This window comes from Coccidioides immitis, assembly GCF_000149335.2.
Source record: "Coccidioides immitis RS genomic scaffold supercont3.2, whole genome shotgun sequence".
In the NCBI taxonomy this organism is placed as follows: domain Eukaryota; kingdom Fungi; phylum Ascomycota; class Eurotiomycetes; order Onygenales; family Onygenaceae; genus Coccidioides; species Coccidioides immitis.
In genome coordinates this window covers 777,435-798,442 of record NW_004504309.1, presented here as the reverse complement: position 1 = coordinate 798,442, position 21,008 = coordinate 777,435, and the positions used below count along the sequence as shown (strand labels likewise).

Here is a 21,008-nt window from a genome sequence, read left to right as displayed (position 1 = left end):
GGCTGTGGCTTCCCAGCCATCCAGATGCTGCACTCAATATGCTCCTCCGAGGAGAACTACGCTCGGCCGGGAGTAGCATCCGCATACTCATTTCAAGCCTGCAACTACTCCGTAGTTCCTCTTTCTATGCGCGCTTTTTCTTGAAGTCTTTGCCTTCACGCCATTCGATTCCGGTTCGGTTCGGGCGGCATGAGTAGGACTCCACAGCCATCGCTTTTCAATTGATCAACGGGCGACGTTGCGGTTCATGGATGAGGTGGGGTTGCGAGCTGTTTTTTATGACCGCTAGCCAGATCGGGCTAGGCGCGCGCTGCGAGCTCGCTGCAGGTGACATTTTGCACGTCATCCCACCGATGTGCGGATGGGCTGGGCGGCGGCGCCAATGAAAGCACCCTCATGTAAGCGCCAAGAGAAGCCAAGTTATGCTTCCCGCCAAAAGCGATCCGCTGCTGATGCTAGTGCGGGATGCATTGACGAAGCTCTCAAACATCGACATCTTCGAGCTATCTCAGCCTTTTGTGATCACATCACGATTGGAGTCACGCACCGGGTCAATTGCTAAGAGGGTGGTGTCGGCTTCACTATGGTCATATAGCTAACTCTTTTACAGGAGCCCTGTCTTCAGCCAAGCGAAGCCCAGACCAGCATGCTAACTATGGAAGCTATGGAAGACGAGGAAAACCGAAGCCTTCCCGAGTGACAAAGGGGGTAGCTACTGCGAAAGCCACGAAACGAGTTGAAAAAAGAATCCTATCCCACCATTTACTCGAAGGGACCGAATATACGCTCAGCAGTGGCTAGTCAACGCAACAAAATTTGCCGCTGGAAGTTTGAAACTTCATGTTTTTCTCAATATATAAAGAGCACGTACTGATTAAATAGTGGCGCTATGAGGCGAGAGCAAGTTCACTCCGGCACCATTCACCCGGTTTCTACAACCTTTTTGAATTCTAGGCTGCCCTGTCAAGATTAGGGCCTGCAAAAGTAAAAAAAAAAAAAGAAAGACAGAAAGCAGATGAGTTGCGTTTGTGCTGTGAAATATAGCCTCTTCTCTCGCCGAAATGTCAGTGATGTGTTCTTTCTCTATGGCTATTTTTCTGTCAGCAGGGTTCTAATGGTCGATAAAACGGTATGAGCGCTAGTATGACAGATTGGATATTGTTTGTGGACAACAAAACTTATAGGGGTTTGAGATTTGTATGTCCACAAATGCCCACCTAGAAAGACATCTTGGAGAATAGAGTGGTGATTGCTCCCCAAGTCTCTTGAAAGACCATGAGGGATGCATTGCATTGCTTTGCTTGGGGGCACAGATTCGTCCAATATTGGCGATCTCCGATTATCCGCGTAGAATTCGATGAAAGTATTCTAGGCTTTCTCGGCTACATGTTTATTTCTGAAAAATTGGCAAGTCGCTAAGCGAAGAGCTAACCAAGGAACTGCCTCGGGATTCCCGGAGAAATTGATAGAAATTGTCAAATTCTGACCTAACTATTCCGTAGAAGGCAGAACAATCTATTCTGTTGTGTATTGCATAGATATACGGAGTACTAGCCTTATATCTTGAAGCAACGGGCACGACTTCCACGGCTAGAAAAAGGATACCTACGCAGTACAATATAGGTATCATTTTGGGGTCAGTCTACTCCGTACGTGCATACGTCATAGCATGAAATGCATCAAGCGACAACGCAACACCATCTACACAATCCCGCTGGGGTTCTCAAACACAAATTCTACCATTCTGAAACGTTGTGGCCGCGAAGAAAACAGGAATACAACTCTTCAGATGGTTCTACAGACTCAGTATAGAGGAGAAGCAAGAATGATTGTTAATTCCGGTTCAACTTATTTACCCCTCAGATAAGTCCATATAGCCGATCTCACATCACGCTTGTTCAAGGTCATGACCTCCAGCACGACGAAATCCACCAATGGTCACTTTCGACCTGCCTCCGTTTCACTCCTAAGACTCACTGCTTGTACATCCTAATTCTAGCTGAGCCTATACTCCTACACTAAAATCATCGCCCAGCATGCCTCACCCATCTCTCAAATCCAACCGTGCCCTTCCTCTCCTTACGTTCGCACGTACCCACTCCTTCGCCATCCCCGCAATATGCGTCTACAACCTTGAAGGCATCCTAGCCATCATCCGTGCTGCCGAACACAAACGCTCCCCAGCCATGATCCTTCTCTTCCCGTGGGCCATCCAGTATGCCGACTCACTCCTCGTCCGCACCGCCGCATCTGCATGTCGAGCAGCCAGCGTGCCCATCACACTACACCTAGACCACGCCCAAGACCCAGAAATTATCAAGCGGGCCGCAGACCTGTCGCGATCGGAAACCCACGAACCGGGCTTCGATAGTATCATGGTTGACATGAGCCATTTCTCCAAGGAGGAGAATCTGCGACTGACGCGTGAGCTGGTGGCATATTGCAATGCTCGTGGGATCGCGACGGAGGCGGAGCCGGGAAGAATCGAAGGCGGAGAGGATGGCGTGCAGGATACGGTGGATTTGGAAGGTGTCTTGACGACCCCGGAGGAGAGCGAGGAGTTTGTGGCGACGGGGATTAACTGGTTGGCTCCGGCGTTTGGGAATGTTCACGGCAATTATGGGCCGAGGGGCGTGCAGCTGGATTATGAGCGGTTGCAGAGGATTAATGAGGCGGTGGGGGAACGGGTGGGACTTGTGTTGCACGGCGCTGACCCATTTACGAAGGAGATCTTTGAGAAGTGTATTGAGCGCGGGGTGGCTAAGGTTAATGTTAATAGGGCCGTGAATAATGAGTATGTGAAAGTGATGAGGGAGAAAGCAGGGAGTTTGCCTATTACAAGGCTGCATGAGGAGGTCACAAATGCCATGCAGGCTGCAGTCGAGAAGATCATGGATATGATTGATTCCACAGGAAAGGCTGAATTTATGATGGACGAAAAATGAAGCATCGGAAAGCGAACAGAACCATAATAGGTTGTTCCAGGTCTTTTAGATTCATCCATTTCCACATTTTGCGAAATCAATCACCATATATGTACAGTGGGCAGAACGGCAAGCGATTGCAACAAAAGGTTCTTTTTGGGCCGCGTTCACAGACCCACTCTCCGAGTGAATGTGCTTCCCTTGGGGCAATCGAGCCCTCGGCTCCCCTTTCATCACGTCTCTATGTATCGGAAAGTGAGACGGAAGGAACAGAAGGATAATCCAAAACAAATAAAATGCAGGCTCTCCGTACGATGATAATAGATTGAAACTCAAAACAAAAGAGATAATACACTTAACAAGTTCCCCCAATTACGCGAATGCCAACTGCTTCTTAATCTCGGCAATAGCCTTGCCAGGGTTCAATCCCTTAGGACAGGTTCTCGTGCAGTTCATGATGGTGTGGCATCTATAGACACTCATGCTGTTGTCAAGAGCAGCACGGCGTTCTGCAGTCTTCTCGTCACGGGAGTCGACAAGCCATCTGTAGGACTGAAGGAGGATAGCAGGACCAAGGTATTCTTCGCTGTTCCACCAGTAAGATGGGCAGGAGGTCGAACAACAAGCGCAGAGGATACACTCGTAGAGGCCATCGAGCTTCTTACGGTCGGCCGGAGATTGACGGATTTCCTTGCCCTGCAAATTTCGTTTAAATTAGCGGCCTCCTCTGGAATGCGACTAGGAGTAAGAGAGACACACGTCAGGAGATTTGGTCTCACGCTGGAGATAAGGCTTAATGGACTTGTATTGCTTGTAAAAATGTGTCATATCGGGAACAAGGTCTTTGACAACATAGGTATGAGGAAGAGGATAGATCCTGCTCTCCTTGGCGGCGTCCGTGGGGATACGGCCTAATTCATCGCATATCAGCAACCTGGTTTATGGCTAGAGCGCTTGTTGAGGAAAGCCAAGGACCCCTTACACAGGCAAGCCAAAGTGTTGACACCATCAATGTTCATTGCACAGCTACCACAAATACCTTCTCTGCAGCTTCTTCGGAAAGTCAAAGTTGGGTCGACCTCGTTCTTGATTCTAATAAGAGCATCCAACATCATGGGTCCGGTTTTGTTCAAGTCAATGGTATACGTTTGCATGCGCGGCTTTTCCGAAGGTCGGTCGGGATCCCATCTGTAAATGTGGAAAGTTTTATTCTTGGCTTCCGGCGAAGAAGCTGGGTTGCTGGTCTCTGGGGACTTGGACTCGACAGTAGCATATGTGCGAGAGAAGGCGGCAGGGCGGAAGAGAGGGCGGGCGGCGCGAAGGAGGGAAGAGGTTGATCGAAGGGAGGCCATGGTGAGTGTTTGAAGCTTAGCCCCTTGACAGTCACAAGAACAGCGAGGTTGTCAGCGATGTTTCTTGCGAATTGGGAGCTATGTAGTGGCTCACAATGCACACAGCAATAGCGCAGTTCTTTCTAGACCAGGGCTGAAGAAGCACACAATTCGCTATTCGACTTCAAGTTTGACGTTTGAGATCAACACCTCGGGAACGTACTTCGGGCAAATCCGGTTTATGTCAGCTAAATTGACCAATCACACCTTGGTGATTACACCATCTAAATGACTAAGCATTTCGCCAAAGGGTAAAGAGCTTTAGCGCAGCGCTATACCGCATTAAGTATGACTCCGAGCTAAAGTCTGTTATTCAGCTTTTCATTTTGCCGGGCCGGGACGACTCACGGCTCTTCAGAGATCCCGAACCGTGGAGTGCAATGTCACCTTTTAACTCTGGCAGGGCAGCAGTGCAGAAGGAATGATTTAGGGTATGCACATGGTTCGAACTCCTCCAGATAGAGAAGCGCTGGGAACTCACATTCCCGGCCCCCGTGGCCCTCGTGCCTATGAACCATAAATTGAAATGACATGGCGGCTCCATCAATGCTTATACTGCTTAATATAGGATGATAGAAGCTACTTGAGAGGAATATGAAAGGATTTAGAGTTAGTCTTGAGTCATATATATGCCTTTAACCCTATGATGATATTCTTAGGAAGAATTGGGATCGTTTATGGAACTCCTCAACCGTCGGATGCTCGGCCCCAGCAAGAAAACACAAGCATTGGTATCATCAACCACTCGCCCACGCTATTGCTGCTACCTCTTCTGCCAATGCTGGTAAAAGCAACTGTAAGACGAGCTGTCAGTATGATCCTCTGTTATAAAGCTGGGTCCGAGTTCAGGCCAAGTGACTCACTATTTGGAGGGGACAACGTCACTCTGATGTCTTCGGACCCTGGTGCGGCTCATCTATTGTTCGAGTTGTACAAAGGTCCTCAGACATCCTGGCATGATCCGAGAGCAGAAAGTAGTGCACTCTGAAAGATCTGCTGAGGAGTCTATCTGATCACTGCTACTCTGTCAAAGATCAAGCAAGCCCCTAGATCCTAGTCGCATTGCTATACTACCGACGCTGCCATGATGGAGGGACGCAATGACGAGAAGACACTGCTGCTTTCAAAAGAGGAACTTATTGAGACTGCGAAGTCTGCCCTACATGTGCTAGCAGACATTGAAAGGCGCGCTGAAGCACAGGCGATTTCAGATGAGAAACGCAGCCGCATGGGTCTTCTAGACCCAGCTGTCCTTGCATCACGGGAACCACAAACGGATGATCCCTATTGCATGCCACGGTCGTCAACACAGAACTAGTGGCCATGGGGTTACTCCGTGCAACATGAAATTCGATGGCATAAGTAAGTCGAACGCCACTCCCGGTTCAAGGAAGCAATAAATAACAAAATAAGACAATATGGCGGGTACAAGCATACACCCGAATAACTCAAAGGCTGGCAGACATCAGCAAATACCGACAAAAGGCTCTGGCATATGCCCAATTTTTAAAGTGATACCCATGTATTCACCCCGGGTGAATTCCTAATTGCTGCAAAATAGCTCACTATAGCTATAACCTTTGATATTTCATTAAATCCTGCAGGCAGTCACCATAGCCGAGATATAACTATGATGAAAAGTGACAGATAACAACAGTCCAGGAGGTTCTAACCAGCAAGTTTGGGGTTACTATTCTAAAAGCAGATGAAACGCGAACTGTGGTGCATTGGGAGACAATGGAACCAGAATAAAATGCTATCAACATTCAAGTGTGTCCTTAGAGAGTCTTTTAAGCGCGGATCTCGACTGGTATGGGCCTGGGTTCCGATCGCGGCATAAAGGATTTGGAGCCCGCAATGTACTCCGTATACAATAACCGAAAACTACGTAACTAGCTCTTGCCTGTGTGAATTTTAGAATTCTTTAAGGAAAATCCTACCTTGATCCTACTGAGCTGCTACTGCATGTTAGCCGTTCTACGTAGCGCCGATGGGTATTCTCGAAGAAAGCCGTTTCGCTGAAGGCCAAAATGGTCTCGTCCCTGAAGCCTCTTGGTCCCCTGTTTTGGTGGCTGTTCTCGACTATCTCCACCCAGGAACCATTCATGTAAATAAGCTGGCGAGCGAAACTTTGTGCAGAACTTGAAAGAGCGGATCTCATTCCGAAAGATTATTGAGATTCTGGCCAGACGGGAGAAATCAAAACTCAACAGGGCGATAATTCGGAAGAGGTTGGGCACAGGCTTCAGAACTCAGAAGTATAGGTCGACAGATAGCCGTAGGCGGCCTTGTACCGAATAACACCGGCTGGTTTACTCTCTTCCAGGGGTGCTTTCGATAATCTTAATATGGAGTTTGCACCGTGCAGACCAAATGACATCTCTGTGGAATATCAGGGCCCGGCTTTCGGGAGATGAAACGCCAATAACACTGGAGGGATCGACACTTTTGGCTGCTTCGATCTCATAATTTCGCCCATGAGTCGAATCATGTTAGTGTACTCCGTACGGAGCACGCCATTGGAGTTGGACCAGCTTGGACTCTGAGAAAAGCGACCGACGTGTCGTTCACCATGGTCGCGATGTGCCGACCAGGTTTAACAAAAGGGGTTCCGGTCAAGGTCCCGGTGGCTAACGAAGTAGTTAATTAATCACGAGTCTCGACTGTCAGTTTCAGATGACAATCTTTGCAACTTGGCATTTTCGTGATGGGATGTCGTGACCATGGTTCAAAGTTCTCGTCCTCATCGATACCCAACTGTTGCCGCTGGAGACATCGAAGGTCACTCGACAAGTATATCAACGTCATCACGGTAACTCCCTGTATACTTTACGATCAACCCGGCGGATACAATACTCCGGGGTACATAGACCCTTGAAGCGGTACTCCAGCGCATCCAGGGTGCTGGAAGGTTCCAGCCGAATTGCTGAGGCAGTGGAAATTATTAATACCCCCCGGTCAAAGTACCTTTGAGGCCTTGCCATTCTGCCCCGAAAGCGCCTCACTGGATCACGCAAACCATGAAACAAGAGGCTCCAATTTGCCCCCAGATTCGCCGAGCTACATATCGCTCCAGCTCACTAACAAGCAAGCTAACTTTTGAATACTTGGCCGACCCGGAGGTCAGGCGGAAGGCTTTAAATACCCAGCACTTCCTCCACACTCGGCCTTCCTCCTCTCAATTCAACTGCTCTGTCAACTAACTAGTTAAATATCGCGGTACCTCGTTATCTCGACCCTACCGTCCTTTCTGCCCCCGTCCGCACTCCCATTCCCACTGCATACAGCACCAAACCCGCCCCTAACACGTCAACCGCCTCCACCAAACCGATTCATCGACACGCTTTCACCGCCTCTTCCCGTCCTGCATTGTCTGAATTTTTTTTTCATTCGCCTCCCTACCAAACATTAAGAACACCCCTGCGTCCCCATAACTCTAGAGAGGGTCCTTTGCCAAAGCGTTTCGACAGCAATAAGCTCCAGCCGAAGGTGAGTCACTCCTGGGAAGATCATGGCAAATTTGGCTACTCAACACGTTTGCAATTGTGAAGAACAAACAAGCTCACTCTGTACCGTTTAGAAGTCGTTTTCTGTCTGTTGCCTACTTTCACCTATCAGCTCGACGACTTCTTCCCATCCCACGTCCTGACGAGTGTCTCCCCCCTTTAATTTTCCGTTGTCCGCCCGACGTTCCAGCTTACGTTCGTCCTACCGACTAAATAACAAGCTCTCTTATTCTTTCCTCTCTCTACCCCCCTCTGTTCGCGGTCTCGTTTCGCTATATACGACAACCATGGCCCCATCCCGCAAGCCACGCTGTACCTTCAAGGACTGCAAAGACTTCGCCCAGCGCATCGTCGGCGACTGCAGCTTTTGCAAAGGCCATTTCTGCAGCAAGCACCGTATGCTCGAATCACATTCATGCAGCGGACTAGAAGACTGCAAAAAAGAATCGCACGCACGTAATGCGGAACGGTTAAACGCGGAGCGGACGACGGTGGTTAAGGGGGTCTAATCTCGGTGGACACTGGAGCTACTTGCTATCTGGTTTCTTTTTTTTTTTGAATATATAGGCTTCCCTTCTACTTGGATGTGATTTCTGAGATATGCTGGTTTTGTTTTGGCATTTTAGCTGGTATTCTTCTTTTCATTCGGATGTTTGGGTAGAGACTTGGGGCTTCTGCTTTTTGGAATGAGATGTAATTCATTCATTCCCGGTGGTTTGTTTCTTGACCTATTCTTTACTGCAACTTCAGCATGGTGTGGAAGGTTTGTTTTTTTTTTTTTTTTTTTTTTAGTCCATTCTCTCTTTGCTTGAGTGAGTGGGTGTGAATATGGTGTTCTATATGTGAAGAGCAGATCCCTGCATACCAGGACTGCTTTCGCGTTTCCCCTGTTAGAAAGAGGAAGTGCCCAGCGGCTTCCAGTTCTCAGACTCTTAACAGGTGAACTTAAAGATTTTACACTTTTTTCCTCGTAAATTCTGGACACTCAAGTTCATGATTCGCAAGAACATGTTCTCTGTACTCCGCATGTATATGTTGATATTCATGTCCTTGAACATCTGGAAGTTCTCAAATTAATGCAAGCCCACTCAACTCAGTCCACGTAGATAAAACCACATGCACTTTAGACCAGGCAAAGTACAAATTGCCACACGGCTGTGGTTTTGTCGTGCTCAGCACACAGACCTGCTAGAACTCCCCAGAGAATAACTGGTCTGAATCACAACCATCCAGACAGATATGCATTGTGTACAGCACAGAGCGAAACAGCGTATATGGAACACATCAGAACCAAAAGCAGTCAGAATTACTATGCCAGCAGAGGAGTGCATACATAATTGCAAATGTCAGGTTCCCAAGTCCATAGCATTTCTGTACGACTTGGTGATCGTCATGCAGCTGTAGGAAGGGTCATTATTGGGCCTTCCCGCATAAACCGGGATAATATTCACTCTATTCCCGGATCTTGGCTCGTTGCAACACCTGGTAGAATTTCGGGCTGGGGGAATCTTTAGAAGGCATATGGAATCGGCTTCTTATCACTCTTGAGGATGAAACTGGAGCCTCGAAGACTGAGGCAATGTCTACTTGGATTTTCCCGTGGTCAAAATAAGGCATGATGTTGGCCGCCAGTGTCTGTCTGCTCGCCAGATACCCTTTTGTTTATTCCTCTAGATCTAAGGAAAGCCTTTCGAGCCTGCTTTCCATGCTCGATCAGAAGCTTCTAGCTCTTGCAAGAGTCCCTTCTCCTGGATAAGGGGGGAGACAATGCCTATTCCAACAAAGATTCAGCTTGAGCTTCCAAGAACTGGCTGTAAGCTTGTCAACGCAATGGAAGAGAAAAATTGTTCACTCTGATAGCCTCTCCAGTACGCTTCAAAGCTACACCAGAAGATTCTCAAGTGCCACCTGGGGGATGGCCTGTATTCATCTCACGTGAGCATGGTATCAGACGGAGCTTTCCATACATTCGCACAGTAACAGTACAATTGCTGTGTTGGAGTTGCTTTGTTTTTTAAAAAAAAATCACAACATGCATGATAGAAGAACCCTATGGAGGGGAAAAATCTCCTATCCTCATGTCCTTCTCTCCTTTGTTGAGCTACATTGTTTGAACTCATATATTTGAACCACTTGGTTTCTATCCCCCTTTTCGCGTCGAGAAAATGGAAGATAGGGACGCTCACTCAGAAATGTCCGAAGGGTCCTCCACTTGGTCAAACTATTTCTGCGACAGCTTCAAGCCGGCCTGCTATGAAAAAACCTGGGAGCTTGAGCTGGATGTGTTGCCTCTGCATGCTGCTGTCTTGAAGGGGAATGCAGCTGCCGCGCAAAAACTTCTTGACTCAAGAGCATTCCCTTCGGGTGAACACATTGACATGATCAACAAGAATACCAACGGAGCACCGATCCATGCAGCTATCAGAAACGGGGATCTCGATATGATCGAGCTTTTGTTAGATTATGGCGCGTTCGTCCACAGTCGCGCTCCCGACAAATATGGAGAGTTGTCGATTCCAGCTCTCACCGTTGCCGTCAACCTCGGACGCGCCGATATCGTTCAAGTTCTTCTAGACGCGGACGCGGACCCTGCCGTAACCGACCGTCGAACAATCGAAATTGCAGCTGAACTGGGCAATGTGGCTATAATTGAACTGCTCTTGAAATGGAGTAAATCAAGGGACAGCCCGTTAGACAAGGACTTTGCTCTCATTAATGCGGCAAGGGAATGGCGAGTTGAGGCGACATGGGCACTTCTAAAGGACGGGATCGAAGATACAAATGTGTTGAGCAACGCCCTCCTCTCAACTGTTGATTCGAGGCATTGGGCAGAAAGCAATGTAATTCCGTTCATCCTCAGGTTTGATGAAACGTATCGCGCATACCAGAGCACGATAATGTCAATGCTACTTGATGCTGGAGCGGATCCCAACCATCAACGCCGTTCGCCTGACGCCAGAACACAAATTCAAAATTGGAGCTTTGGAGGAGCTGATGCTTATGGACAGCGGTCACATCCGAGCACCACCCCACTCCAAGTTGCAGCTTCAGCAACTGGTTCGGCAGGGGCAGTCAGATTGCTTCTAGAAAGAAGAGCATATGTAAACATGGCGGATGACTTTGGGCAGACAGCCTTGTTTTACGCCACAATAAGCAACGACATGGATGTGATCAAAACTCTACTGGAATGGGGAGCTGATGTTCGCGCAACTGATCTTAAGCTCTCCACTCCGTTGCACATGGCTGCACGATACTCTAGCCCCCCAATCACAGAGCTGTTGCTAAATTGGGGCGCCGATCCATTTGCGAAGGATTTGGATGACGAGACAGCACTTCATGCTGCAGCCAACAACACATTTGAAATCAACCTGGAAATTATCGACAAACTTGTTCAGCTTGGAGTTGATATAAATGCACGAAGAACAGATGGCTGGACCCCTTTGATAAACGCAGTCGCATCAAAGGACGAAATTAAATGTCGATATTTGCTTGCGAATGGCGCAGATGTAAATGTAATCACAACAGACAACCAGACAGCACTTCAAAGAGCAATCTCCTGGGCTGTGGGAGTCCCAGTAGTAAACACTCTCCTCGATTATGGCGCCCATATCGTCGGGCCTGACCAATCGACTGCACTGCATTGGGCAGTTGGATCGCGGAAACCCTATACCATGATGTGGTGTCTCTTGGCCCGCGGGCTAAACCCAAACATCAAGGACAGTTTTGGAGCCACAGCATTGACCAATGTGGTAACAACGCCAGCATTTCAAGAAGATTGGAGCCTTAGAAAGAGCCTGATCACACTTTTGCTCAGCCGTGGGGCGGATGCAGGTGTGGTGGATTGCCTAGGTCGAACCGTAAAGGACTGGGCCCAGGGTATTGAATACATGGATATCAATTGGGATCAGTATAAGCTGCATTGGCTCGAGCCGGAGTCCAACATATTCTAAGCTCGTGCAAGGACACGGTGCTGGAAGGAGTTTGGAGTGATTGAACATTCGGGCATGAGCTGAGGTGTCGAGTTGGGAATAGCTGCTTGTCTGTATGGATCGAAAATGTTAAGGAAAGGAAACTGTGAATAAGATTGATGTACAAAATGCTAGCCAGCGCCTTCAATAACTCTTGCGAGCATCGTAGCGCAACGATATTGATCATCGTCGGCTTGAGGCCTTGGGCGGATGTCCAGGCTTGGCATATAACTAACTAAGTTAGGTTAGTTAGTTAACCGTGGATTATGCTTATATAATCTATTTCGGGGACAGTTCTACTTCAACCTGCGCTGGCGGGTTGCCACATTATATGGCGCATCATCACAGTAACGATGGCGCCAGCCAATGAATACACAATACCGGGTGGCGGCGGTGGTCGCCTGAAGCTGAAAGGGGTTCAAGACGGTCGGATTGACAAGAAAAAGAAGAAAAAGAGAAGCAAAGACAATGAACGTGCACTGGACAAAAGCAAGGAATCTTCCGATGCCAAAGGACGAGAGGACTCCGTCGATGAGCGTGAGGCTCAAAGCGAGGGCAGGAGCGTTGTAGATCCAAGTGCTGATGCTGACCGGGCGGTGGAAGACACAAAAACTGAGGCGGAGAGAAGATATGAAGAGGCAAGGAGAAAGAGGGTACGTGTTTCCTGACCGATCCGATCCAGGAGTCCTGGGCTTTTGGCGGGCTGGTTGTTGATTGCACCTTGTCAACAGTTAAATGAGCGGCTAAAACGAGAAGGAGCGAAGACACACAAAGAGCGCGTGGAGGAGTTGAATAAGTATTTGAGCAAGTTGAGCGAACATCACGACATGTACGTATTTCGGCCATTCTTTTTCCTTCGGGATCGTCTGCAGAAGGGGATGGTAGTGGAACGTGCTACCTTGCATGATGCGGTATGCTAACTATTCTTTGCCAAACAGGCCGAGAATCGGACCCGGATAACATTGGCAGTGCAAATATTCTGCTTTGGTTTCGTTTTCTGATCTTGGTGGTGCATGTTAAGGATCTGGCGTTTAAGGGGCGGATACGGCGTACATATTCTAAACTATACTATAAGGCTGGTAATTAACTTCTTTACGGAGGATTTGTTGCAAATGGACCCCATTTCCCATATTTTTTTTATCGGCGATGCCTAGTTAAAATCATAAGGTAAACATCCCATGCCTTCAAAGTCATATTAGTAAAGTGGTAGTATTTTCCGTCCTCCCGATATTAATCAAATGGGATTGGCCGTAACCCTGTTCCTCCTTGCCTTTTCCGCATTTCTTCCCCTGCGGCTACTGCACTAGGAACCTTTATGCCACAGCAATCACCCCAGAAATCGTTTTGGTGGGAATGGGCATGGCCATGGGGGTGACCGCTGCCGGGGTCGGGCTGCTCTGCCTTCTCGTTTCGCTCACCCATTTCTGGCAAAGCAGGTATTAAGCTTCCGAATAAGAAGTGCTGCATGATCGGTAATTTGCCGAGGACTTCTTTGACAAACATTTTCTTCATACCGGCTTCGACCTTATACCAGTTCTTAGCACCAGATATGTCATCTAGCATTGGGCTGTGCCAGCGCAATCCTTTGACTGTCTTGACACTGTCCACCCATCGGACCTGGTCTAGATAAATCCAATTGTCTCCTTCTTCGTCCAAGACGACGTTGTTGTGGATGGCCAGAGGAGTAATGTAGGGATGTCCGGTTAGCTGAGCGGCGCCAAAGAGGAATGGGATAAAATGATAATCATCTAGACCCCATACCCCGTGCGATCCGGCAGGTTCTAGATAATAGGTCGTCTGCACGTGACGCATAAGTTTCATATAGCGGATAAAGACATGGCAAACAATGACGGGAAAGTCGTTCCTGTCCAGCATTCCAAACAGGTATAGACAAAGCAGCCACATCATGAAATTCAACTCATGACCAGATCCAAAATCGAGGCGAGATCGTGAGCCTAGTGAGTGTATTAAGTATGTTGACACCTCTTCGATCGCCGCTGGATCGTCGAGCCCGAGGATATCTTTGTGCCACTGCACACTGTGTGCCGCAATATCATCAAATAGATCACGAAATGCTGGGTTTCCAAACCGCGAACCATTTTGATCAAGGGAGGGATGCTTATCAATCAGCTCCTCTATGGCTGAAAGTATCGATAGAACCTTTCGTATCGTTTCCGACACTGGTAGCTGAACAAGGGATGATACTGACTGCTGTCGAACACTGTCGGACACATTGAAAACAAAAGCTATAATCAGACTATGTGCCGGAGAGGAGAGGAATGTTTCGAGGTCCTGCGGAGAAAGGATACGAGGCACCGGACGAATAAACTGATGTTGGGTGAGGGTTGGTCGATCTGGAAGCTGTGGCGTGGGGGGCGCTGCTGCTTGGGAAGATAGAGCAGATGGGTTCCGCCGGTTTGTTCGCAAGCTCGACAGCTTCTTTGACAAGTCTAATGAAGCCGTCGGCTTGTGAGAAGTCGATGAGGGCAGAGGTAGAGATGCCATAGCGAAGACACCTTTGTGTGTTCTATTATTGATGGCTGACGGATTGCTTCACAGAGTTGTCGCGACAATAAGCTCGAGCCACGAGGACCTTGATATGGGCCCGAAGCTAGTCTAAATATGGTTAGGCCCGGGACCACGTGGCTCGTGCCGATCCCCAGCTAATCCCACCTCAACGCAACCCCCACAGAAGATATTCGAGAAACAAAATCGCTGATGGCTTATACCGACTGAATTCATCCCATTGCCCATTTTATAGATTATAGAGATGCTCAATATTTTATGTATTCCGTACGTTACGTACGAAGCCTACGAGGATAATGCCTCAAAAATTGCATACCGCAATGCACCTAAATGAGACCCATAGCGCTGCATGCAGAAACAAACCAAAATTAACCGTTATCTTCTCCGGATTTCCCACGGTGGAGTTTCTAACGCAGATGGCCCATACTTACGCAGCTATTTAGTTCCCTGTACTCCGTACTCTGTATACTGGCACTTCCCCCAAGGCCCCGGACCACTACGCCACAGCCGGATCCGAACCGCTCAGGGGCTGCATAGCGAGTTTCTCCACAACCATTGCTCTGCGTGGTGTTTCTACACCAATGGGTTAGTGGGCTGTGGGCTGCCAATGGGATGAGGAGTTGCCATACCCGTATAAATTGTTCTCTTCTAAGAATGCCTTTACCTGATCCAAGTTTGAGCGCCGAATTTTGCACACAATAGAGTCCCTGCATGAATATGATTTCTCAATCGGCGTTGGCTTCGGATTCTTTGTTTTCCTTGGCCTTGGGGCGGGGGGGGGGGGGGGGGGGTGATAGTAGAAATCGAGGTTACAAGTAAGCCTTGCTTTGGTTCACTCTGGTTCTTCACGACGCCTTCTTTTATGCCGGAGGCCTCAGCAGCGTCCATTTATCCACTTCACTTATATCAGGGGATGGGCGAATCGATTTGATTTTATCGAGGGAATATGTTGTCGTTACTACTGTCGTTGCGCAGGACAAGCTGTTATCTTGGATCATATGTTGCTCGAAGTTGAAATGAGTAAGTTGTTACTTTAGCAGGTCTATACTTGCTAATCATTTCGGTGCAACCGGGTGCTATCTAGGCGTTATCACACCAATCTCTACCTAACGGATAGCCGGATCCAGGGCACGCGCCATTCCCACAGTTCATCCCCGTAACAAGGAAAGATATTGCAGAGGGATCCTATGCACTGCCACTCGCCTGAGCAACTCGGGCGTTTTGCGAGGCTTGCAGTGAATTCCCACACACCGAAAGGAAATATATTCAAGGCCTATGCATTTGCTCTCGAGCCTGCAGCTTTTCCTGCTGCATCCGGCACTTTAGCTATATTTTCGGCTAACACAGCGTTCACTCTTGGAGTCGTCCCCTGGGCAAGTAAAATTGGGCATCCAGGGCCGACACATCGGCTGTCGAAGCGGTCTCCGCCCTTACAGCCAAAGGAGACGCAAAGCTCACCGGTGAACTCTCCATTATAACAATCCGTGCCCTCGCGGAAACGGCTGTCATGATTTTCACGACTCGGATCGCTTTTGTCCCTGAAGTCGTCTCCATTATCACTGCGGTCACGGAGCCACGGCTCTTTGCAGAATCTTTTTGCAATTTCTCCCGCAATTCTCCTTGAAAATAGGGCCAGGAGGGTCCTCAGCGAATGTGATGGTGGGAAGTGCTGCGTTGGCTGGTCTGATATTTTGGTAAAGATCAAGGTTCATTGACAGCAAAGGGATACAAATGTTCATGGTCAGGCAGTGGACTCTCCTCCAAGATCTTTTCAAATACCAACACTCGTCCCCATTAACTTATATTGTACTCCGCGTTTGCTCTGAGCGACAGCCGTTGAAAGTGATGTCAGACCAAAAACGGCAAGTATCGTCACACGCGACAGCAAACGGCAGGAGCAGGCTTGTCAAGTGTGCAAACACGGCAAACTTACCAATCTGGGCTGGCGGCTTGCAATGATGTGGCGCACGGGCCCCGTACCGATCATTTGGTTCCGGTGGCTCAGCCAATCAGGTGCCGCTGTGTGCGGGAATGAAGGCGGGTCACATGTTTTTAGGATCTTCGCCAAGCGCTAAGGGCAGCTCGGTGGCTCCGCTGACCGGCCGCTCACTGGTCACGGGCAGCTGAACATCCTCGATTCAATCACAGGGTTTCTTTCTCCGTTTTCTTTTTTGCACGAGAGAGAGAGAGTGCATGCCATATTCGCACTTCAACGCCCTGGTTGATTGGTTTCACCCTCGAGCAGACCAAGTTATGTGTGATTCCCGGAACTGGTGTTTGGTCCGCCTCTGAAGTTCGCGAAAGGAACACAAGCATCCGGTGGTACCTTGGTTCCGGCAGGGGAGGCGAGAAATAACACCGCATTAGAGTCATGCCCCTCAACCCGGTGTTAACCTCCATAGCCAATACCTACGATAATAATGCTGACAGTAACCCCCGCCGGTCGACGGATAGCTACAGCAGTATAGAGACACTATCCCATCCCCGAAAGCCGCTGCAGGGCAACAGCAGCAGGTCCTCGTCAAGCGGCTTCTCGTCCACCTCCTCTCCACGGCGTTCCCCACTTCACGAACGAGCCCCAATCATTGCGGGGACGACTCCGAGACATTATCAGTCAACCGACAATGTAACCGCCTACCCATCCGACCCGAACGACCAGCAAACCGACAACCAACAGCGATCTCAGGCACATCGAACTAAATCTCCGAGCGGTTCAATGGACAGCCACTGCACTTTCGGCGATGGCCACCCGTGGTATAAACGGGTCTTGGACAAGTACGGGAGTCTAGAACTGGACAACAAGGGCAGCGTGGCGAGAGACCATCTCGCCCTCGGTACGCGACATCCTCACAGACAGTCTTGTTATTGACCACCATCATTGATCTTCTCTCTCCTAGAACGAACGTTTCTCGCCTGGCTCCGTACATCTCTCGCCTTCGCCTCCATCGGAATAGCTATCACACAGCTATTTCGTCTTAATACATCCATCCAACAACAGACACCGGCCCCTGCCTCCGCCTCCTCCATAAGCTCCCACTTTCCTCCGCCCGTTATATCGGACGAGTACCAAGCTAACGACTACAACTCAATCGGTTTGGTGGAAGAGAGCCGGCGGCTTCGCAGCTTGGGAAAGCCTCTCGGCGCTACGTTCATCGGTGTGGCCATCATCGTCCTAGTTATCGGATTCCATAGATACTTCCAGGGTCAGTACTGGGTGGTTCGCGGAAAATTCCCTGCTAGTCGCGGCAGTGTGGCTGTTATTGCTTTCATAGCCGGTGCTTTGATGGTTAGTAGCTTGGTGGTTATTTTGGCTATTGCACCGGGGGCGATTGAATCGTGATCCAAAAAAGGCCTTTCGACAGCTTTACTTCTTGTGTAGTTATCTTCCTTTAATTTCGGGCTCGGGCAAATTGTAACTTTTTTTCTTTTTTTTTTTTTTTTTTTTTTTTTTTTTTTGCTTTTGTTTTTAAGGCGTTTGGGCGGCGAGGGCTTCTTCTCTTCTAATTTTACTTTTGTTTTTTTGTTTGGGAGGGCAACATGCTTAGTTCCGTCGCTGTTCTGTACACCCGTGATGTCAACGGCCACGACCATTTAATTTGTACAACAATCCTTTGGTTTTGCTATTACTCGGCTGCCTTTTTTTTTTTTTTTGTGTCCCCATTATTATTTGGCTCGGGTATTTCGGTTAGCGGTAGCGATAGCGCATTGAGTAGCTTTTGAGAACATGATCAGGATGCAAAATGTACCGTCTTGTTTGTTATCTATCATGGGCCCATGGCTTTGAGTCAATGGCTCTCTGCTGTGTATCCGGCTTTTGATATCGAAGGAAGTAATTTGAATATGCCATGTGTTTCCTGACACGTACGCCTTGAGCCCCGTTTCACTGTTGAGGATGTCAAGAATATGTCGCGCCTTCGGCGTCTCAGTGGCACACAGACCGCGAGACGAAATATGTACTGTACAGTATTAGGCCGGAGAGTTTCAAATCTCAAGCACACATACACAAAAAGGCTACTGACCGATGCACACCACCTTCAGGGAGTCCTCCTTTCACAGTTTGATTATAAGGATGTTTTGAGGGTAAAATGCATGTCATTGGACATTTATATATAGGCACATATATACGGATGTATGAAACACCGAAGTGTTCCAGAGAAACAACATCACAGCCTTATAGCCCAACATTCCAGTGCTCCATAGGAGTGGCTAATCCTTGTAGGCGTTGCGAACCAAACACTTGGGACGCTATTCCATCCTCCGTCCATGAGTATTGAGAATAATTATAATCAATCGCCATAGAATTTCATCCGCTGCACAAGCTCCAATTTGGAGATGTGGACATGAATTTGCATGAAGCGAATGTTGTCCCACTGACTCAAGTTGCTCGGATGTGCCGAACAGCAGGTTTCACAATCTCCTCGGACGGGACAATAGTCGAGTTGATATAACTGCAAATACGGAGGGAAGACAAACAATGTGAAGTTGGGAACCCCAATACGTCATAGTTTGCTAGACGTTGAGTGTGGGGGTAGGACTGTGACGGTCCTGTTGACAGCACAAGGGGATATCTGCATGTCGTATCTGCATACTGTATGCACACTTTGACAATTTTGGGTTCAGCAATCTTCGCGCTTGTTGAAACTTGCACAGAGTCACAATGACCTGGGAGACAGAAAAAGAAAAATCTACGCAGTAGTTATCGGCAACAACCGAATCTAGGAACAGGGCCGCTCCGAGGAATCATGGTACACAGGCAGAATTTTTTCCATTTTTCCTCCCTCCAAGTCGCACGGGTTTCAGGGCGAAACTTGTGAAGGACTGACTTGGCTGACGGGGGTTGTCATGTGCACCCCGAGCCCTCGAGAACTGGCGGTGTCGAGAGTTGGTTCTCTTGAGAGTCAATTGGGCTCGAGCACAGGGTTTGCGCGCGGCTGGTCGCTCTGCGAACTCGCTAGCAAGCCGGAACTCGCTGCCGATTGGGTCATGTTGATGAACCAGGCTTCGATTCAAGCCGCTCCCGTCATAATGCGAGCGCCTCTTGGCTGTGAGCAAAGTTCACTTTTCTAAATCAGCAAAGGGGAAAAAAAGGTCTCCTGGGACCATTCCTTGCTTGGCCGCTGTTAGTCCATTTCTGAGATTTTCTGCAAAAATTTTTGGGCAGGTGTACTTTTTATCGTACATTTCCACATCATTGGTTATTCCACATATTCTTTGTTCAAGGGGATGTACCAAAATCCTGTCAGGGACAGGCAGTTGTTTGTGGTACACTGCGTTGAAGATATGTTGCACAACGTGCGCTGCTTTTCTTCATGCTGGGTGACCTCGTCGATATGACAGGGATTATGGACCAAATGAACAGTATTGGGGCCAGCCAATTGTCGGCTTTCTAAACACTGATGCCTTGTCCGGTGTTCATGGATCTATTTCTCCAAGGATGAGGGAGCGCTTTTCCGGTGGCAAGGGAAGCTTATTTCTGCTTGACCAGCTGAAAGCAAGCTTGACAAAATTATTGCCTGCAATTAAACCAGGACTTTCTTCAATGATGGAGAGAGAGGGAGATTATGTTCAGGGCGGATGCAATGAAAGCAGAACGTGGCTCTCCTGAAGGATCAAGGGGGCCATCTCTTCACTATTCCACTTTGGATGGAGCGAGCCGATCTGACTCCACGTCTTTAATCGCCGGGGCTGTGCAGATATTTGCTTTAAGTGATCTCTGAGATGGAAACTTCAGGGATGATGGATCTACCGTGCATGGGCCGGTTCCCGCGTCATGTTCAAGAGACTGCACAAAAAGGGATGCCAATCCCGAATATTGGCGCTGTGCTAGGATCAGGTTGCGCATGCCACGGTGTCAAGCGCTAACTCAAGCTCTCACCTCTTGCAAAACAGAACAACGGTGATGTCGTATTGCAACGAAAGCAGTCTTACAGAGTTTTGAGGATCCTTCTCTGGACGGAATGTCTCATTCCCAGGCAGCGTCTTTGTTGGTTCTCGTAATGCTGACGATGACAATTGAGAAAATCGATAGTCTTCGTGATTCCGGGCTCCGTTTCTCCGTATGGAAACTCCTTCATGGAGCAACTCCGGGCCTAGTTTCATGAAAAGTGTGTGGCTTTCGTCAGCCGCGTCGGCTCCATACGATCTACATGACTGAAGCGGCCGGTCTGCGGGAAAGTCCGACTAAATGATCTCTTTTTTTTTTGAATGACGACGGGAGCGGCGGCTATGCCATGCGAAGCGCATTTGCCCATTATTAGTTCTGTTTCACGGACCCCAGTTGATTTCCCTCTCTCGATTTCTGTGCCAGATGGCCAGCGAGAGGCTGCCACACAACAGCTTCTGGATGGAACAAGGTCTCAGGTGTTGGGGAACCACACAGAACGGTCTGTGAGACGTTTGTCTGCGTGTTGTGTCTCAGCCTTGGGAGGTGGAATTGGCTGCAAGGAGAAACATCGCCGCCCAAAACAAGATTTCCATCCAGAACGGCAGAAGGGGGAGAGAGAGGGAGGGAGGGAGGACCTGATGATAAAGGAATAATTACGAAACGCGTGTTGGGAGACAAGCAATCGTAATTTCAGCAGGCATGGGAGGCATCAGGGCACGGAGCTCATTGGGCGTTTCGATACACGCACGGGACAGCCGAGAAACGGTGGAGGTTGGGTGGGGCGGGCGTAATTAAATCGCAGTAAGATT

General features: G+C 48.7%; 11 protein-coding genes across 11 annotated transcripts; 7 read left to right on the top strand and 4 right to left on the bottom strand.

Annotated features, from left to right (window-relative positions):
* Positions 1-1,798: 1,798 nt before the first annotated feature.
* CIMG_05755 (ketose-bisphosphate aldolase) lies at positions 1,799-3,411 on the top strand. The gene is made up of 2 exons (XM_001241858.2): positions 1,799-1,863; positions 1,987-3,411. Exon 2 carries the CDS (start codon positions 2,037-2,039, stop codon positions 2,943-2,945), a length of 909 nt encoding a protein of 302 aa, XP_001241859.1. The 5' UTR covers positions 1,799-1,863; positions 1,987-2,036; the 3' UTR covers positions 2,946-3,411.
* On the bottom strand, positions 2,962-4,431 carry CIMG_05754 (succinate dehydrogenase [ubiquinone] iron-sulfur subunit, mitochondrial). The gene is made up of 3 exons (XM_001241857.2): positions 3,907-4,431; positions 3,684-3,835; positions 2,962-3,620 (listed from the first exon to the last, which is right to left on the bottom strand). The coding sequence occupies exons 1-3, from the start codon at positions 4,274-4,276 to the stop codon at positions 3,297-3,299; spliced, it is 846 nt and encodes a 281-aa protein (XP_001241858.1). The 5' UTR covers positions 4,277-4,431; the 3' UTR covers positions 2,962-3,296.
* Positions 4,432-4,848: 417 nt separating this feature from the next.
* CIMG_12979 (uncharacterized protein) lies at positions 4,849-6,083 on the top strand. The gene is made up of 2 exons (XM_004445212.1): positions 4,849-5,677; positions 5,729-6,083. The coding sequence occupies exon 1, from the start codon at positions 4,959-4,961 to the stop codon at positions 5,301-5,303; it is 345 nt and encodes a 114-aa protein (XP_004445269.1). The 5' UTR covers positions 4,849-4,958; the 3' UTR covers positions 5,304-5,677; positions 5,729-6,083.
* A 939-nt stretch (positions 6,084-7,022) lies between these two features.
* Positions 7,023-7,964, top strand: CIMG_05753 (uncharacterized protein; the record flags this gene model as incomplete). The annotated part of the gene is made up of 3 exons (XM_001241856.2): positions 7,023-7,127; positions 7,523-7,804; positions 7,896-7,964. 3 exons carry the CDS (start codon positions 7,023-7,025, stop codon positions 7,962-7,964), a joined length of 456 nt encoding a protein of 151 aa, XP_001241857.2.
* On the top strand, positions 7,511-8,779 carry CIMG_12978 (uncharacterized protein). Its single transcript, XM_004445211.1, has 2 exons — positions 7,511-7,804; positions 7,896-8,779. The coding sequence occupies exon 2, from the start codon at positions 8,109-8,111 to the stop codon at positions 8,328-8,330; it is 222 nt and encodes a 73-aa protein (XP_004445268.1). The 5' UTR covers positions 7,511-7,804; positions 7,896-8,108; the 3' UTR covers positions 8,331-8,779.
* A 639-nt stretch (positions 8,780-9,418) lies between these two features.
* On the top strand, positions 9,419-11,878 carry CIMG_05752 (uncharacterized protein). Its single transcript, XM_001241855.2, has one exon. It carries the CDS (start codon positions 9,987-9,989, stop codon positions 11,769-11,771), a length of 1,785 nt encoding a protein of 594 aa, XP_001241856.1. The 5' UTR covers positions 9,419-9,986; the 3' UTR covers positions 11,772-11,878.
* Positions 11,879-12,142: 264 nt separating this feature from the next.
* Positions 12,143-12,749, top strand: CIMG_05751 (protein FAM32A; the record flags this gene model as incomplete). The annotated part of the gene is made up of 3 exons (XM_001241854.1): positions 12,143-12,442; positions 12,521-12,618; positions 12,728-12,749. The coding sequence occupies 3 exons, from the start codon at positions 12,143-12,145 to the stop codon at positions 12,747-12,749; spliced, it is 420 nt and encodes a 139-aa protein (XP_001241855.1).
* A 70-nt stretch (positions 12,750-12,819) lies between these two features.
* Positions 12,820-14,294, bottom strand: CIMG_05750 (phosphotyrosyl phosphatase activator; the record flags this gene model as incomplete). Its single annotated transcript, XM_001241853.2, has 1 exon — positions 12,820-14,294. The coding sequence occupies one exon, from the start codon at positions 14,292-14,294 to the stop codon at positions 13,020-13,022; it is 1,275 nt and encodes a 424-aa protein (XP_001241854.1). The 3' UTR covers positions 12,820-13,019.
* A 1,294-nt stretch (positions 14,295-15,588) lies between these two features.
* Positions 15,589-16,302, bottom strand: CIMG_05749 (uncharacterized protein; the record flags this gene model as incomplete). The annotated part of the gene is made up of 2 exons (XM_001241852.1): positions 15,589-15,984; positions 16,249-16,302. The coding sequence occupies 2 exons, from the start codon at positions 16,300-16,302 to the stop codon at positions 15,589-15,591; spliced, it is 450 nt and encodes a 149-aa protein (XP_001241853.1).
* Positions 16,303-16,474: 172 nt separating this feature from the next.
* Positions 16,475-17,748, top strand: CIMG_05748 (uncharacterized protein). Its single transcript, XM_001241851.2, has 2 exons — positions 16,475-17,149; positions 17,213-17,748. The coding sequence occupies exons 1-2, from the start codon at positions 16,687-16,689 to the stop codon at positions 17,653-17,655; spliced, it is 906 nt and encodes a 301-aa protein (XP_001241852.1). The 5' UTR covers positions 16,475-16,686; the 3' UTR covers positions 17,656-17,748.
* Positions 17,749-19,880: 2,132 nt separating this feature from the next.
* Positions 19,881-20,414, bottom strand: CIMG_05747 (uncharacterized protein; the record flags this gene model as incomplete). Its single annotated transcript, XM_001241850.2, has 2 exons — positions 19,881-19,944; positions 20,191-20,414. 2 exons carry the CDS (start codon positions 20,412-20,414, stop codon positions 19,881-19,883), a joined length of 288 nt encoding a protein of 95 aa, XP_001241851.2.
* Positions 20,415-21,008: the final 594 nt, after the last annotated feature.